General features: G+C 35.7%; 1 protein-coding gene and 1 pseudogene across 4 annotated transcripts in view; both read right to left on the bottom strand.

Annotated features, from left to right (window-relative positions):
• The window catches only part of CNTN1 (contactin 1), a 428,408-nt gene that overhangs the window by 162,904 nt on the left and 246,782 nt on the right, over positions 1-18,722 (bottom strand). For 3 of the 4 annotated variants that reach the window (XM_023182834.2, XM_023182837.1, XM_023182836.1), the window contains exons 2-3: positions 6,347-6,483; positions 4,744-4,776 (exon numbers count right to left, since the gene is read on the bottom strand). In XM_023182834.2, the coding sequence (XP_023038602.1) occupies positions 4,744-4,776; positions 6,347-6,407 (94 nt within the window). In that variant the 5' untranslated portion in view covers positions 6,408-6,483. Of the gene's footprint in view, positions 1-4,743; positions 4,777-6,346; positions 6,484-18,722 lie in introns of those variants that run through there. The other variant, XM_023182835.1, reaches the window with a different exon arrangement.
• LOC111520235 lies at positions 10,200-10,895 on the bottom strand (annotated as a pseudogene).

Below are 18,722 nucleotides of genomic sequence, written 5' to 3'. Positions count from 1 at the left end.
AATGAAATGAGTAGTCTTAAATATTTCTTTTGATAATGTATCCTTTCATTTAAGGTGTATGCTTTTGAGATAAAAGCTGGTCAGCTTTTAGAAAACTGAGAGTATGTTTTAAGTAGCTTTTTTATCTTAATAATATGTATTTTTAAAAAAGTAAAAGGTGCTAGCCAGAAAATTTTTCATGGAAAATTATAGAATGTCACATACTAATAATGATGAGGCTATGCCTATCGGGTTATACTGAGTATGTATACAGAGTTATTCCTATATATAAGGAATGAGCAAACCCTCCAAGGGGATATGCAAGTATTTAACAATTTTGGAGTGAATTTTTATAAGCCAAACTAGATAATATTGGTGTGTTATGATACTTTTTCTTCTCAGTTATAATACCTTTCACAAATTATATGTATATATTTCTCAATACTCCCACTTATATTTGACCTTTATAGGAACAGACAATGCAAGCTTTCAGGGATTAAAATAAGAAGCAAATCTCCAAGAAAATACTGAAATTATTTTTCACATCGAGAGAATATTGCAGTTAAGATATTTCCCTTTGCCCTTTCCAAGAACAAAAAGCAGAATAGGACACACTTCACATCACATTCATTTTTCGGTTAAGATTTTATTTCATAACTATATGCTTCTTGCTTTTCTAAACTTTTCAAGCCTGAATCACATAATGTATTCTGTTTGATGGTTTAGCAATGACTATATATATTTTATTTTAGGAAGATATTTGGGCCCTTGAAAGAAAAACTACTCAAAACAAGCATCTGTATTGCATTGCCAGGTTCAGCATGAACCTCTTGAATATGATCCTCATGTCTCCCTTGTAGGCTGTACCTTAGTTTATGACCATGCTAGCTCACCTAGGATGCTCAGATGCAGGGAAAAGAATTTTCAGGGATATTTCAATACAAGGCTCAGCAAAGGATCCAGTAATGTAAACATTATGGTCTCAGCCTACAGAAAATACTGTCATCTATTGATTTTTTTCTACAGCCATGGAAACACTTAGATGACAAATTTGGATGCTTTGGAAGTATTATGAGCTTAAAAGGTATGAGAAACAAACCACAGATAGAGATTGTGTTTTTAAAAACTAAAATTATTTTTTAAATACATTCCTGTTTTTACTAGATAGATTCTTCTTAAAAGGAGCATAAAGTTATAGACAATTTCTCAAGCTAATTGAAGCTTTAACACTTCATATCACTATTTTGATCTGCTTTTAATGCAAATGCATTTATTTCCTACCAGAGAATGTGATTATCATAAATCTATTACAGACATAAGTACATTTCTTAAATATGATCAAAAAGATAGAAATAATGTATGAATATTTGCAGTCATATTTACTAATGTAAACGAGAGGCAAAAGCTACTGTTCTTTCCTTCTCATTTTCACCATTCATATAATTAGTCAATTATATAATCTCAAATGGGATTACTTCACCTATCACTATGTGGAGAGTGTCCACTATAATATTGCTATTCTATTTTATTTCTGGAAATTGAAAGTAGAATTATGATTTGTGCTTCAGAGATATTTTTATTCATTTTATATACTTTTTGAGACAAATTCCACTTCCCATTCTATTATATGTCACCTCAATCTGTTAGTTAGTAAACACAATTTTACGCAGGCATGTTATAAGAAGAGTCCTAGGAAAAATCTATTAGAAAAAGGTGATGGCATCAAAATTTCCAGAGACTAAAATGGAAATTTTTATGATATTTACAGTATTATAGTGATTATTGGGTGGGAAGTGGTATAAGCTCCCTTGAAACTCTCTAAATGAGATAATATTTAAATTATCACAAAGCATCCTTCTTCCATACAGTACAGCTTCCTTTCTCCATTGCCAACAATTTCCTGCTGATAAGAGAAGATGGGCTTAGCCTTAAAATACTCTGGTGCCCCAATTTTTTAGGGTCATGGGTAATAGGTAACATTGCAGTACTTTTCCATAACTAAACATGCAAAGTAAGGATTTGGTCTCAGAAACTTATAGAAATACAGTTATTAGAATAAAGAATATAGTCAGGTTAGCATGAAAGTTAAGTGAACTGAATTCTCCTTGTTTGATTTTACCTGCCCAAAGGGAGCCTGTCACGTCTCTCTATAGAAACTACTTCCTTGTCCTGTGACCCACCTCTGAAGCATGTAGACTCTGTTTTACATACCTGGCTGGGCATCTGCTGACACCTACCTCATATCTTACTACATCCTAATATATAGCATGACTGGGCTCGTGGATCTACTTCCAGAACTTGGCCTGTTTCAGTTTAACTCTAGTCTATTTTGATTAATGGGGCTATTTGGGACCATAGATCAAAATAGTCACAGGTCACTGACTGCTATAAAATGTCAATCATATTTAGAGATAGAAATATGTACTGAAAATAATTCTTAGTGATTGATGTGAGTCTAGCTGAAAAAATATACAGGAAATCTTGGTGCAAGTACTATAAAGATATGTGAAATTTTCTACCTGCCCTCCCTACAGCCAAGTAATGAAGATAGTTTTTTTCATGTTAGCTTTGGATATTATACAGTCATATCTTAACTCTACATGTGCAAAGTATAAATTATATATTATTTCATATCCCAATTTTTACAAAATACATATTATACTGCTATTTTATTTCTTTTTAAAAATACTTTTTCTCAATGAATTACAAAGGAATTAAAGATACTTATTTTCATTTTAGATTAGCCTGGGTATAAGTTGGTCCTACAATAGCTGCAGGTTTTTTCTTCTTTCTGAAAGTAAAGTAAATGCAGACCACAAGAGGAAAAAGCATCTAATGTATTTGCTGTCAAATGATTTAGTTATTAATTAAGTATCTAAACATTACAGATTGATTATGTGCAACTTATTCATATTTGCTCTCTTATCTCAATAGAATATGATATTGCTTTCAAAAAATCTAAAACAAATTAAGAAGAAAAATATTCTTAAAGACATGAAGAGTGAAGTTGGTTTTGATGATTTTGTTATAATCTTTTATGTACTTTGTTTTTCAAATTTAAAATGTTTTTGTTTTAATACATACATTTAAACACTAGCTACTAATGTTGCTGTAAAATAATCATTAAAAACTCTTAAATGTGCTGGATGACATATTGGATAGAACTTTTTCATTTGTGAGAAAAATCTCAATTTCAATTCACCTGAGTAATTCAGCAGACATTGTTGGTTGACTAATCAGCTCCTCTTCTGCCCTTTACCTTCATGACAAAGCTCAGCCTAGTTCAAGGATCAACCCATCTCTCACATGACTCAGAAGGAAAGGTTGACTGGCAGTGATGCCATTACTCTTGCTAATGATGGGTTTGGTGGTGAATGTGTGACCTAACTCTGGACATGTAGTGCAAGATTTCTGGGAAAGGTCTCCTTGTTTTTAAAGATAGATAGATACAAGAAAAAATAAGCACACTCTATTTGCCTACAAGACATTGTTATGTCTCTGTGCGATACCTGGAACTGCAGCACTGCTGCCACCAGGTCGAATAGGAAAACTGAGAGTTGACCATTGGACTTACAATGTGTGACATTAGTGACATGGATGAGGCAGTTTTGGTTGAGTGGTCATGGGAAACACTGATTGCAGCAAATTAAAAGGAGAATATGGGTCAAGGAATTGGAAAAAACAGCCATAGGCTTTTTAAAAAAAATACTTAGTGAATAAGTCTCACGAGATCCGATGGGTTTATCAGGGGTTTCCACTTTTGCTTCTTCCCCATTTTTCTCTTGCTGCTGCGATGTAAGAAGTGCCGTTCGCCTCCTGCTATAATTCTGAGGCCTCCCCAGCCATGTGGAACTGTATGTCCAATTAAACTTCTTTTTCTTCCCAGTCTCGGGTATGTCTTTATATCAGCAGGGTGAAAACAGACTAATACAATGGGTAACCTTGATTTGGCATACAAGTTCTAGCACTGGTTGTTCAGTGATTCTTCAGGATATTTCATTCTCCTACCATTATGCAGTGGCTTTTATAAGTTACTAGTGTTGCTACACTCATTAAGCACCTACTTGCCAGTCATTATGCTAGAAGTTATCATTGCAATTCATTTTTCAGTCCTCACAACAATTCTGTGATTTTTACATATTGGAGAGTTGAGGCTCATAGAAGTTATATAATTTATGCAAGATAGTAAGATCATCTAGTGAGTACTGAGCTGAAAATGCAAATTCAGGCTGGTCTTACTCTAGATTCTGCATTTTTTCCAGTATACCATGCTGACTTTATTTCTGCAATATCTGTTTGGTAGTTGAAGTAGGATCTAAACTGCGAGCTTAGTAAACAATAAATTTTGCAATATCTGTAAACTTTTAATTGAACTGAATCTTAAGATTCCAAGTTCACTAACTTTAGTTATCTCCCTTGCAACAAAGCAAGAGGTTTTCAAAAATAAGTTCAATGCTTACAAATTTTAAAATATTGCTTCCAAATTTAGTGGTATAGCATTGTTACAAAGCATGCAGGAAAAAATACCAGCCACAGTGAATATTTTCCATTTGCTACAATCCTCTCATAGGATATTTGTTTATGATGTAGCCACTCATTCAATAGTTTGCTTACAATCTCAGAAAGATCACCTTACAAAATTTCATAGTGATCTAACATTAACCATTTGCCTTAAAGTTTAGAGAGTTAATAGCTTAAAACAAGGATAAAATATGATTCAATAGGGAAAAGGTGTTTACAAAGTTTACTCTGTGGTCAACTTACCTCCATGACCATATCTTCTATACCATGTAAACTCTAAAAATGAAAGAAAAAACAATTTTGATCCTGAAGCAGTTATTCAAATTGTGGTTTCAAACATTACTTAAATAGCTGAGATGCTAGACAGTGGGATGAGAGTAGTAGCCCTTTACTATAAAGGTTGAAGTATCTTCACATCTGTGCAGACATTTATTTCTTATCTTTACATTAATAGTTGCAGCACCAAAGTTTGCAGTCAATAGAATTTGTATGAATTTTAAGTACTAATAGGATAATTTTTGTTTTATTTTATTCACAAAAATAAGACTTCACAATGACTTTACCAAATTTTCTCTTTATTATATTTACACTATATATGTAAATATATTATGCATATAATTACATAAATGTATGTGAGTGAGTGTGCACAATTACCCTCGTTATAAAATATATATTTATCAATGTCATTAAAATCCTTGAATACTAATGAAATGATCTTTTCTGAATTTTGGAGTGAGCATAATAAAAATTATTCCCCAAAATAAAGTAATTTTTTGTGTTCTTAATAATGATGCCTTTCAGATTAATCATTAAAGTGATCCGTGGGGATTTATATACAAAAGGATGAGGACCACTTAAGTCTTGAACAAAACAGTCACTCAACAAGTATCTATTGGGTTAGGTCATTAACATGAGAGTATGAATTTTGAATTCAATTCAAAAATTGAATTCTAACAATCAATTTTTCTAATACTTTCATAATAATGACCTAGCTCAATAAGTACTAGTTGAGTAATGATATCAGTTTTTCAGATAAAGATATAGTGTGCCTCTCATTGTAGAAAATAGGTCTGAATGCTTCGCACTTGCCTTTGAAAGACAGAAATATGATATTTGTTTGTCCTAAAATGAATGCCACTCTCAAAATTGTTTTGTTAGTCTTATGTCCCTATACACAGTGTAGATTACTTTAATCATTTTTTAACTTATATTTATCAAATTGGTAAAAGAGTTGTAAGGTTCAGTAGTGTGTTGCATCTACTTATAGCTCTTCAGAAGTGATTATTAATTTTCAGAAATTTTGTGAATCGGTTGTTAAACATGGCCAGTATTAAAAATTATATTAATTTACAAATAAATAAATTATACTAAGAACAAAGGGAACAAATGCTTAAAACCCATTGCTTTCTCTCTTTTATTTACTATATTTTATATTCTCTTTGCCATTGTGGTTACTTATATCTGGGTGGTGAAAATACTACAAACTAGTGAGCTGTTGCACATCTTTCCAGTTCCACATTAAATGATGTCAAGTTGAAACTGGCCATGGTAGGAGAATTTACTCCCCAGTAGTAGACAAATGCTGAGCTCCAGGGATCTCCCCAGAGATCTAGATTTTAAACATTCACCAGCACACTATTACCCAAGATTGGCAATGTTTTGTGAAATCTTAATTGAAATTAAAAAGGAAATAGGGTCACCCTTAATACATATTTATCTACCTGTCTGACCCAGATGTCACGAGCAAATAAGGATTTTTACTTCATACAACACATTTAATAAAATAAACACACATATCAATTATGTTGACATAATATATGTAGAATATACAAAGGATATTTCTTACCTGCTAGACATGTAGTAATAGATATTATCACAAGATGACTGACCAGCAACCACATTTTCATCTTGTATTCAGTAGAAGTTTGGTTCAATTTTCCAAAAAAGAATTTAGCTTTATGGCAATTGGATAATTTTAAACACCTGCATCAAGAAAGGAAAACAAGAAGAAGGAAAGAAATGGAAGGAGAGGGGAAGGAAGGGGAGAGGAGGAGAGCAGAGGAGAAGAAAGAAAGGGAAGGAAATGGAAAATGTTCATCATTTGAGGAAAACATTATTAACCTATTTGACTTTATGCTTTTTGTTTGTAGAATAAGTTTTCATTTCTTTAAATATATTTGTAAACACCATGTAATGAAAGGAGTGGAGTCAGTATCAGAAGGCTTCAACTGACATCCTAGTATTGACACAATGCAATCAGGAGCATCACTCAATCCTGTGTTTAGGTTTCTTTTCCTCTGTAACCATTGAGTATAATAATCCTTTTCTACAAATAGCACAGTTGTAAACATTTTGATATCAGTCACTTTAATTGAAGGTTACATTTAATCGAAGCCCTGGTTGAAAGATTCAATTGAAGTTACATTTGTGTAAGAGCTTGTAAACTCACAGACATTACACAAGGGTGATGATGTTAGCGTTTTCTGTTGGTGGCTTAAAGAAAATTTTTGCCAGACATGCTAATTTTAAATGTTAACATATATTAATTAACAAAATGTTCATTCCTCCTCATCCCTTTTACTTCTTTCACTTATTAATTCAATGAAAAAGCAAATAAGTGTTCCTTGCATGTCAACAGGTGACAGTCAAGGTTTTGTGGGGTCAAAATTATCCATTCAGAGAGCTTTCTTTCAGGACAAGAAGAAAATAAAATTACTAATGTAAACGAAACTACAAAACCATGTAGCAGCCTAATTAAAATATCTTGCTTTTAAAAATTTTGCAGTAATGTACGACCACGTGAGTACACTGCTAAGGTTTCACCCAGGATCCCAGAATAGCCCCATGCAGGTGAAGGGCGCTGCAACTTAAGTTTCATCATCTCCATGGTAAAATCCACCACTGTGACAAACCAGGTAGCTACGAAGACTCAAAAAAGACACAGTTTGCTTGCTCTTAAGAAGTTCGTAGGAAAAGAGTACACAGATATGTTAATAAGCCAGTGCAATGACATAGTGGTGTGGACCTGTATGCTATTAAATGTGAAAAAGTGTTAATCATTTTCACTGAAAGCATGGTAAACACAGCATGGTGGGAATGGGCCTTCCTGCGGTAGGCAGGGTATTATACAGGAGTGTTGCATTCTTAGATTTGAGTCATTTGGTGACTTCCTGCCTCAACCACCACTTACTGGATCACTTTAAGAATGATATGGCCCAGGGCATTAGGAAGAGCACTCATCAGTAATGACACAATAGGAGTTTCATCTTGAAAAGATATTAAATCATTGTTTTAAAAGAATATATAATAGCATAACTGAAATCTCATGACATAGAGTTGAGTGAAAATATAAATTAAGATAGAGCATGGGCCAGGCATGGTGGCTCACACCTGTAATCTCAGCCCTTTGGGAGGCTGAAGCAGGCAAATCACCTGAGGTCAGGAGTTCGAGACCAGCCTGACCAACATGGTGAAACCCCATCTCTACTAAAAATACAAAATTAGCCAGCCGTGGTGGCACATGCCTGTATCCCAGCTACTCGGGGGGCTGAGGCAGGAGAATCACTTGAACCCGGGAGGCGGAGGTTACAGTGAGCCGAGACCTTCATGCCACTGCAATCCAGCCTGGGCAACAAAAGCAAAACTCCATCTCAAAAAAAAAAAAAAAAAAAAAAATGAAAACAATCCTAAAAGGAAAACACCTAATGCTCTAGTGTTCAATGTATAAATAGAGTCAAACATATTTAAAACAGCAATGTTAAAATCCTACTGATTGCTTGCGTCACACTGTTACGTCAAAGAAAAATATAGGAGTCTATTTTTTAATGGATTTTGAGAACACACATACTCCCTGATTTGCAAGAATCCTAGCATTTGGCAGAGGCTGGACAAAATTTTTACCTCGCCCATGGTAACATATGGGCCAGGATAAACATATTTTTCCTTTTTAATGTATATGTCTGAAATTTAAAATTTTTATTAATTTATTTTCCTAGGCAGAATTGAGCAGAGAGGAAACTAAATAGTTCAACACTGGTGAAGAATGAAAAACAACTCTTTTAGAGGACAGGAAAATCAATTATGTGATCTGTGGAAGGATTTTTAGCTTTTTATTTTGATTGTGCATCACATCGTTATCCACATATAGACCTAAGTGAAAATTTTTGAAATGTGTATACACTGGTTATGCTTACCTAAACTTTGTCACAAAAATGTGGATTTGATCTTTTTTTTTTGGTCTGATAGTTTCTAATTTTTCTCATTGAGTTACGCATACAAAAGAAGACAAGTTCTTTTAATGATGAGAAAGTTAGAAAAACAAACACATAAAGATGCCAAAACTTTAATGCCAAACAATCGACTTTGTAAAAATTAACTTAGAAAACATATTATTATTTTTAATTTTAATTTTATTATTATTACACAAATCATAATCTGTGGAATCCTAACTGTACTCCAGCCTGGGCGACAGAGTAAAATCCTAATTTGTGTAATAATAAACTGTTATAATTTGAAAAATCTTTTTTTTAAATTTTAAAACATTTTTATTATAAAAATAATACAAATAAAAACATTAAGAAAAGACAAAGTCATCCATTTTCTGCCTCCCATCCCACTATAACCGGTTAGTAATTTGATTTATTTTATCTTTTTATAGAATGCTTGGTCTGTTATTTCATCCACTCATACACTTTTCCACCTTGCAATTTTTACTTAATGTAACATTTTCATGCTTTTAATAATATTCATTACTAATTTTTAGTAAGTACATTATGTACCATTTGTATATATTTGTTTATTGACTATTTCTTAGATGCAGGGATGCAAACTACGGCACCACATTTGTAAATAAAGTTTTACTGGAACAAATCCATGCCCATATTGTTTATGTATGGTCTGTGGCTGCTTTTGTGCTTCATACAGCAGTGTTGACAAGTTATGACAGAGATAGTAGGTTTAAAAACCTAAAATAGTTACTTTCTGGCCCTTTATAGAAAAAGTTTGCCAATCTTTACCCCAAACTTTAAAGTGGTTTGTAATTTGGGCTACTAAAAGTAATGTCACTTGGAATACCTTTGTGCATATAATTTTTCATACTTTGTACAATTTGAGAGACATTAACAAAAGTGGAATAACTGGGTCTAATTAATGAAGACATTTTTAAGGTTGATACTCTCCCACACTCTTGTAACATTCAAGCTACGATATGTGATAAGAATGAAAAGGATAGCCCAGAACTCTTGTAGGTAACATGTCTCTGGTTCCTGTTACTCAAGACACTTAAGTTTACAGTCTGGATGAACATGTTTTGAGTTTTGATTTAAAGTTAACCAAAAAAGAGAAACAACAGTAATTGCAACAGGAAGACCAATTGAAAGAAATCTTTTACTTTCTACTGGAGAGGAAAAAGCAGACAGAAATAGGTAACAAGGTATATGTAAAATGCCATTCTAACATAGCTGAAGTGGCCAAAACGCACTGGGGAGAGTTGAGTAAGAAAAAGAGATGGCAGTCTCAACAATGAGCTGGCAGTAGCAGCAAGAAACAAAGAGGCAACTATGAGTGTGGGATGACAAAAGCAGCGGACAGGTCCCACCCATATGAACACATCCTAGGCATAAACCTGTATACAACTGTAATTAAACTGTCTCTAGATATGAAAGTTTTAAAGAAATCACTCTATATTTTTTAATAAGGAGAAAGTCTTCTATCTAGGGAAGTTTTATTCTTCAGAATGAAAACCTTATGGAATGGGGAAGTCAACCCTCACTATCTAAGTCAACCCTGACTATCTCTGAGATAAAAGATGAAGCAGTCTGATGGTTCTCAAATCCAATCTTGTATGAATAAAACAAGCATCAGGAAACATAGATGTCATCTTCTAAGAGAAATATTCTGAGGGTCTGGCAGCATAAATCCATCAGTAAGTTTATAATAGACTATTGTAGAATCAGACTCCACTATGGCCAAAGTAAAAGACATCGGCAAATCTGGATCACCTTGCAATTTTCGAGATGCCTTCAAGATCTCCCTTATTCTGTTATGGCTGAGGGAAGCAGTGATGGGGGTAGGCACCACAGTCTGTAATCCCCCCCCCCCCCTTCTATCTCAGTACCAACAAGGCAGATGAGCTGGAGTTCTGGTAATCCTACACAGTTTACTTCATGCCAGCTTTTGCTTTCCATGAGGTCCAGGTAAACCAAGAATGCTATATAAACTTGAGTGGCATCTCCTATATCTAATCCCATCATTTCTAAATACTTAGGGTGGGTGCCCATCCAGGCGTCCTCGGGGGCCCACGAGGGAGCTCCGCCGCCATCGCCAAAGCGGCGAACGCCGCCGGGACCCAGGCCGCTGCAGCCAGGGATTGGCTCGGAATCGCCGGGCTCCTCCATGCCGGCTATAATTTGAGAATTCTAAATGTTTCCCACAGATATTCACATTTAAGAGCAAGAGATGCTACTGCAGTGTTGGTATTGAGGGGCAAGAAAGCAGCACTGACCAGAGAGAAAAAGAAACAGATAGATAAAGTTGAAGAATTAAGAGCAATGTCTGTGAAAGTTTGCTTCTGATTTTTCATTTTGATAGAGTACATCAGTGATATTTTGGTCTATTTACCCCTGAACTTTATAGATAATCTGGAAAAGAAGTGGGATAGGCCTAAAAAACATTAGTTGTGTCCACCTACAGCAAGAGATCTCCGTAAATTGAAAATAAAATGCAGAAAACTTTTCTAGGGCTAGAATGTAATTTAACAATTCCTTCTCAATAATGACCACAGTATATGGGAACATGCGCCAAAATGCATAAACGTGTACAGGGGAAATTAGCCGGATCTTGCCTGAATTTTGCCTCAACCATTCTTTAGCTTGCAACTTTGGGCAAGTTACTCAATCTCTGAACCTAATTGTCCTCACCTTTTAATATGGAAAGAATATCTATTTCATAGCACTATTGCAAGGTTTGCAGAAAGTTGTGCATGCAAAATGTTGACTGTGAAAGTATTCAGTAACCATTGATTATTCCATTAGGCCATAAGCCAACCATAGCAGGGGATACATATCTTGTTCATTGTTGTGGCGCTAATGCCTGGCACACAGAAGTCACTCGATATGGAGTTACTGAATAAATGATGAAATGAATGGACCATGTGCATAACTATAATTCAATTCAAAATGAACTTTAATTTCCTAAAATAAGAATAGGGGCTGGATCCAGTGGCTCATGCCTGTAATCCCAGCAATTTGGGAGGCTGAGGCGGGTGGATCACCAGAGATCAGGAGTTCGAGACCAGCCTGGTCAACATGATGAAACCCCATCTCTAGTAAAAATACAAAAAAATTAGCTAAGTGTGGTGGCATGCACCTGTTATCCCAGCTAATTGGGAGCCTGAGGCAGGAGAATTGCTTGAACCTGGGAGCCGGAGGTTGCAGTGAGTGGAGATCGTGCCACTGTACTCCAGCCTGGGTGACAGAGTGAAACTCTGAGAAAGAGAGAAAGAGAGGGAGGGAAGGAAGGAGGGAAGGAAGGAAGGGAGGAAGGGAGGGAGGGAGGAAGGAAGGAAGGAAGGAAGGAAGGAGGGAAGGAATGAAGGAAAGAAGGGAGGGAGGGAGGGAGGGAAAAGAAGGAGGAGAAGAAGAGGGCCAGGCGCAGTGGTTCACGCTTGTAATTCCAGCACTTTGGGAGGCCAAGGCGGGCGGATCACGAGGTCAGGAAATCGAGACCATCCTGGCTAACACGCTGAAACCCGGTCTCTACTAAAAATACAAAAAATTAGCCGGGCATGGTGGCTGGCAGGCGGCTGTAGTCCCAGCTACTCAGGAGGCTGAGGCAGGAGGATGGCGTGAACTCGGGAGGCAGAGACATGATTGTATATTTAGAACACCCCCCTGTCTCAGCCCAAAATTTCCTTAAGCTGATAAGAAACTTCAGCAAAGTCTCAGGATACAAAATTAATGTGCAAAAATCACAAGCATTCTTACACACCAGTAACAGACAAACAGAGAGCCAAATCATGAATGAACTTCCATTCACAATTACTTCAAAGAGAACAAAATACCTAGGAATCCAACTTACAAGGGATGTAAAGGACCTCTTCAAGGAGAACTACAAACCACTGCTCAGTGAAATCAAAGAGGACACAAACAAATGGAAGAACATACCATGCTCATGGATAGGAAGAATCAATATCGTGAAAATGGACATACTGCCCAAGGTTATTTATAGATTCAATGCCATCGCCATCAAGCTACCAATGAGTTTCTTCACAGAATTGGAAAAAACTGCTTTAAAGTTCATATGGAACCAAAAAAGAGCCCGCATTGCCAAGACAATCCTAAGTCAAAAGGACAAAGCAGGAGGCATCACGCTACCTGACTTCAAACTATACTACAAGGCTACAGTAACCAAAACAGCATGGTACTGGTACCAAAACAGAAATATAGACCAATGGAACAGAACAGAGTCCTCAGAAATAATACCACACATCTACAGCCATCTGATCTTTGACAAACCTGAGAGAAACAAGAAATGGGGAAAGGATTCCCTATATAATAAATGGTGCTGGGAAAATTGGCTAGCCATAAGTAGAAAGCTGAAACTGGATCCTTTCCTTACTCCTTATACGAAGATTAATTCAAGATGGATTAGAGACTTAAATGTTAGACCTATTACCATAAAAACCCTAGAAGAAAATCTAGGTAGTATCATTCAGGACATAGGCATGGGCAAGGACTTCATGTCTAAAACACCAAAAGCAATGGCAGCAAAAGCCAAAATTGACAAATGGGATCTAATTAAACTAAAGAGCTTCTGCACAGCAAAAGAAACTACCAAAAAAAAAAAAAAAAAAAATTGTTTTTTTTCTTGTATTTTTGCAATTCACCTCATCTGACAAAGGCTAAATTTCCAGAACATACAAAGAACTCAAACAAATATACAAGAAAAAAACAAACAACCCCATCCAAAAGTGGGCAAAGGATATGAACAGACATTTCTCAAAAGAAGACATTCATACAGCCAACAGACACATGAAAAAATGCTCATCATCACTGGCCATCAGAGAAATGCAAATCAAAACCACAATGAGATACCATCTCACACCAGTTAGAATGGCAATCATTAAAAAATCAGGAAACAACAGGTGTTGGAGAGGATGTGGAGAAATAGGAACACTTTTACACTGTTGGTGGGATTGTAAACTAGTTCAACCATTATGGAAAACAGTATGGCAATTCCTCAAGGATCTAGAACTAGATGTACCATATGACCCAGCCATCCCACTACTGGGTATATACCCAAAGGATTATAAATTATTCTACTACAAAGACACATGCACACGTATGTTTATTGTGGCACTATTCACAATAGCAAAGACTTGGAATCAACCCAAATGTCCATCAGTGACAGACTGGATTAAGAAAATGTGGCACATATACACCATGGAATACTATGCAGCCATAAAAAAGGATGAGTTTGCGTCCTTTGTAGGGACATGGATGCAGCTGGAAACCATCATTCTTAGCAAACTATCACAAGAAGAGAAAACCAAACACCGCATGTTCTCACTCATAGGTGGGAACTGAACCATGAGCTCACTTGGACTCGGGAAGGGGAACATCACACACTGGGGCCTATCATGGGGAGGGGGGAGGGGGGAGGGATTGCATTGGGGAGTTATACCTGATATAAATGATGAATTGATGGGTGCTGACGAGTTGATGGGTGCAGCACACCAACATGGCACAGGTATACATATGTAACAAACCTGCACGTTATGCACATGTACCCTAGAACTTAAAGTATAATAAAAATAAAACATAAAATAAATAAATAAAAATGTTAAAAACAAAATAAAAAAATAAAAAACATACTTGCAAACCACAGTGGAATAAAAATACAAATCAATAAAAAAAAAAATCTCTCAAAACCACACACTTAAAGAGAAATTAAGTGACATGCTCCTGGATCACATTTTGAAAACAATAAAATTAAATAAAATATTTTAAAATTATTTGGAATAAAAAAAACAGAGACACAACATACCAAAATATCTGGGATGCAGCAAAAGCAGTGTTCAGAGGAAAGTTTATAATGTTGAATGCCTACATCAAGAAGTTAGAAAAATTTAATTAACTATCTAACATCACATATAGAGGAACTAGAAAAATAAGAACAAACTAATTCCAAAGCTAGCAGAAGAAAGGAAATAACAAAACTCTGAGGAGAACTGAATAGAACTGAGACAAACAAAAAATGGGTTCTTTGTGAGAATAAACAAGATCAATAGACCACTAGCTAGATTAACAAAGAAAAAAGTGAGAAGAGACAAATAAGCATAAGCAGAAATGGCAAAGGTGACATTACAACTGATCCCACAGAAATACAAAAGATCCTCAGAGACTACAATGAATACCTTTAATACCTTTATGTAAACAAACTAGAAAATCTAGAGAAAGTGGATAAATTTTTGGAAACACACAACCTCCCAACATTGAGTAAGGAAGAAATTGAAACCATGAAGAGACTAATACCGACTTCCAAGATTGAATCAGTAATACAAAACCTACCAAGCTAAAAGAGTCCTGGACCAGATGAATTTACAGCTCAATTCTGCCTGACATAAAAAGAACATCCATTACCAATCCTATTTAAACCATTACACACAAAAAAAAAATGGAGGTGGATGATACCCTCTATAACTCATTCTATGAACCCAGTATCACTCTGATACCAAAATCTGGCAAAGACACAATAAAAAAAGAGAAAACTACAGGCTAATATCCCTGATAAACATAGATGTAAAAATATTCAACAAAATACCAGCAAATCCAACCTAGCAGCACATGACAAAGTAAATTCAACACGACCAAGTAGACTTATTGCTGGGATGGAGGGGTGGTTCAACATACAAAAATCAATAAATGTGATTAATCTCATCAATAGAATTAAAATTTAAAAAACAAATAGCAGAAAAACCTGATAGAATCCAACATCCTCTCATGATAAAAACTTTCAACAGACTAGGCATCAAAAGAACACACCTCAAAATAATAAGAGCCATCTATGACAAACCCACAGCCAACATCATAATAAACAGGCAAAAGCTGGAAGCATTCCACTTAAGAACTGGAAAAATAAGAATTATGCCCACTCTCACCATTCCTATTCAACATGGTACTGGAAGTCCTAGCCAGAGCAATCAGTCAAGAAATAGAAGCAAAAGATATCCAAATAAGAAAGGAAGAAGTCAAACGATCTCTCTTCATTTATTATATGATTCTATACCTAGAAAACTCTAAAGATGTCATGAAAAGGCTAGTTGAGCTAATAAACAACTTCAGTAAAATTTCAGAATACAAAATCAATGTACAAAAAGCAGTACCATTTCTATACACTAATAATGTTCAAGCCGAGAGCCAAATAAAATAACAGAATCCCATTTACATGCCAACAAAAATAATAAAATATCTAAGGAGGTGAAAGATCTCTACAAGGATAACTACAAAACACTGCTGAAAAAATCAGAGATAGTACAGTCAAGTGGAAAACATTCCATACTCAGGGTCAGAAAGAATCAATATCATTAAAATGGCCATATTGCCCAAAGCAATCTATAGATTCAACACTATTCCTATAAAGTGTCCAACATCATTTTTTCACAGAATTAAAAAATAATTCTAAAATTTATATTGAACTAAAAAAGTAGCTTGAATAGGCAAAGCAATCCTAAGCAAAAAGAACAGAGCTGGTAGCATCACTTCATCTGATTTCAAAATAGAGTATAAGATTACAGTAACCAAAACAGCATGATATAGGTACAAAACCAGACACATAGACCAGTGGGATAGAATATAGACCCCATAAAAAAAGCCACACACCTACAGCCGTCTGATCTTCAGTGAGTAGACAACAATGAGCAATGGGGAAAGGATTCCCTATTCAATAAATGGTACTGGGATAGCTGGCTAGCTATGTGCAGAAAAATAAAACTGGATTCCTACTTTGTACCATATTCAAAAATTAACTCAAGATGGATTTAAGATTTAAATGTAAGACCTCAAACTATAGGAATCCTAGAAGAAAACCTAGGAAACATCATTCTGAACATTGACCTTGGGGAAGATTTTATGACTAAGTCCTCAAAAGCAATTGCAACAAAAACAAACAATTGACAATTGGGACCTCATTAAACTAATGAGCTTCTTTCCAGCAAAAGAAACTATCAATAGAGTAAACAGACAACCTACAGAATGGGATACAATATTCATAAACTATGAATATAGTATCTACAAAGGTCCAATGTCCAGAATCTATAAGGAACTTGAACAATTGAGTAAGCAAAAAAAAAAAAAAAAAAAAAAAAAAAAAAAAACTCCTGTTAAAACATAGGCATATAAAACACTGATGAAGGAAACTGAAGAGGACACCAGAAAAATTGAAAAATATTTCATGTTCTTGTATTAGAAGAATCAATATTGTTATAATGTCCATACTACCCAAAGCATTCTACAAAATTAATGCAATCCCTATAAAAGTACCAACGACATTCTTCACAGAAATAGAAAAAACACTCTAAAATTCATATGGAATCACAAAAGACTCAGAATACCCAAAGCTATCCTAAGCAAAAAGAACAAAACTGGAAGAATCACATTTTCTGACTCCAAATTATACTACAGCGCTATAGTAAGCAAAAGGGCATAGTACTGGCATAAAAGCAGACATGTAGACCAATGGAACAGAATACAGAACACAGAAACAAACTCATATACCTACATCAAACTCATTTTTTACAAAGGTGCCAAGAAAATACACTGCGGAAAAGTCTCTTCAATAAATGGTGTTGGGAAAACTGGATATCCATATGCAAAATAATGAAATGACTCATATCTCTCACCATATACAAAAATCAAATTAAAATACATTGAAGACTTAAATATAAAGGCTCCACTTATGAAATTACTAGATAAAAGGATTGAGGAAAATTTTCAGGCCATTGATATTGGTAAAGGCTTCTTTAGCAATACCCTACAAGCACAGGCAAAGAAAGCAGACATGGACAAATGGGATCACATCAAGTTAAAAAGTTTCTGCACAGGAAAAGATACAGTCAACAAACTGAAGATATATCCCATAGAATGGAGAAAATATTTGCAAACTACCCCTCTGACAAAAGGTTAATAACCATAATATAAGAAGCTCAAAGAACTCTATAGGAAAAAAATTCTAATAAGCCAATCAAAAATGGGCAAAATATTTAAATAGACATTTCTCAAAAGAAGACATACAAATAGTGGTGGTCAACATCATTGCTTATCAGAAAAATGCAAATCAAAACTACAATGAGATATCATGTAACTCCAGTAAAAATGACTTATATACAAAAGACAGGCAATAACAAATGGTGGTGAGGATGTGGAGAAAAGGAAACTTTTGTACACTGTTGGTGGGAGTGTAAATTAGTACAACCACTATTGGGAACAATTTGGAGTTTCCTCAGAAACCAAAAATTGAACTACCATATGGCCCAGCAATCCCACTGCTGGGTATATACCAAAAAAAAAAAAAAAAAAAAAAAAAACCACACACAAGGAAATCAGTATATCAAAGAGATATCTGCACTTCTATGTTTGTTGCAGCACTGTGTACAATAGCTAATAGTCAATGAACTAAACTCTCCAATCAAAAGACATAGACTGACTGAATGGATTAAAAAAATAAGACCCACCGGCTTGTTGTCTACAAGAAATACACATCACCTGGGGCGGAGCAAGATGGCCGAATAGGAACAGCGTCAGTCTCCATCTCCCAGCGCGAGCGACACACAAGACCGGCGATTTCTGCATTTTCAACTGAGGTACTGGGGTCATCTCACTCGGGAGTGCCGGACAATCGGTGCTGGTCAGCTGCTGCAGCCCGACCAGCGAGAGCTGAAGCAGGGCGAGGCATCGCCTCACCTGGGAAGCGCGAGGGGGAAGGGAGTCCCTTTTCCTAGCCAGGGGAACTGAGACACACAACACCTGGAAAATCGGGTAACTCCCACCCCAATACTGCGCTGTAACACCGACACACCGGAGATTGTATCCCACACCGGGCCGGGAGGGTCCCACGCCCACGGAGCCTCTCTCCTTGCTAACACAGCAGTCTGCGGCAATCTAACGGCAAGGCAGCAGCGAGGCTGGGGGAGGGGCGCCCGCCATCGCTGAGGCTTAAGTAGGTAA

This window comes from Piliocolobus tephrosceles, chromosome 10 (genome assembly GCF_002776525.5).
Source record: "Piliocolobus tephrosceles isolate RC106 chromosome 10, ASM277652v3, whole genome shotgun sequence".
Lineage (NCBI taxonomy): Eukaryota > Metazoa > Chordata > Mammalia > Primates > Cercopithecidae > Piliocolobus > Piliocolobus tephrosceles.
Note: the sequence above shows the minus strand (reverse complement) of the source record. Positions and strands in the feature narration are given on the sequence as shown.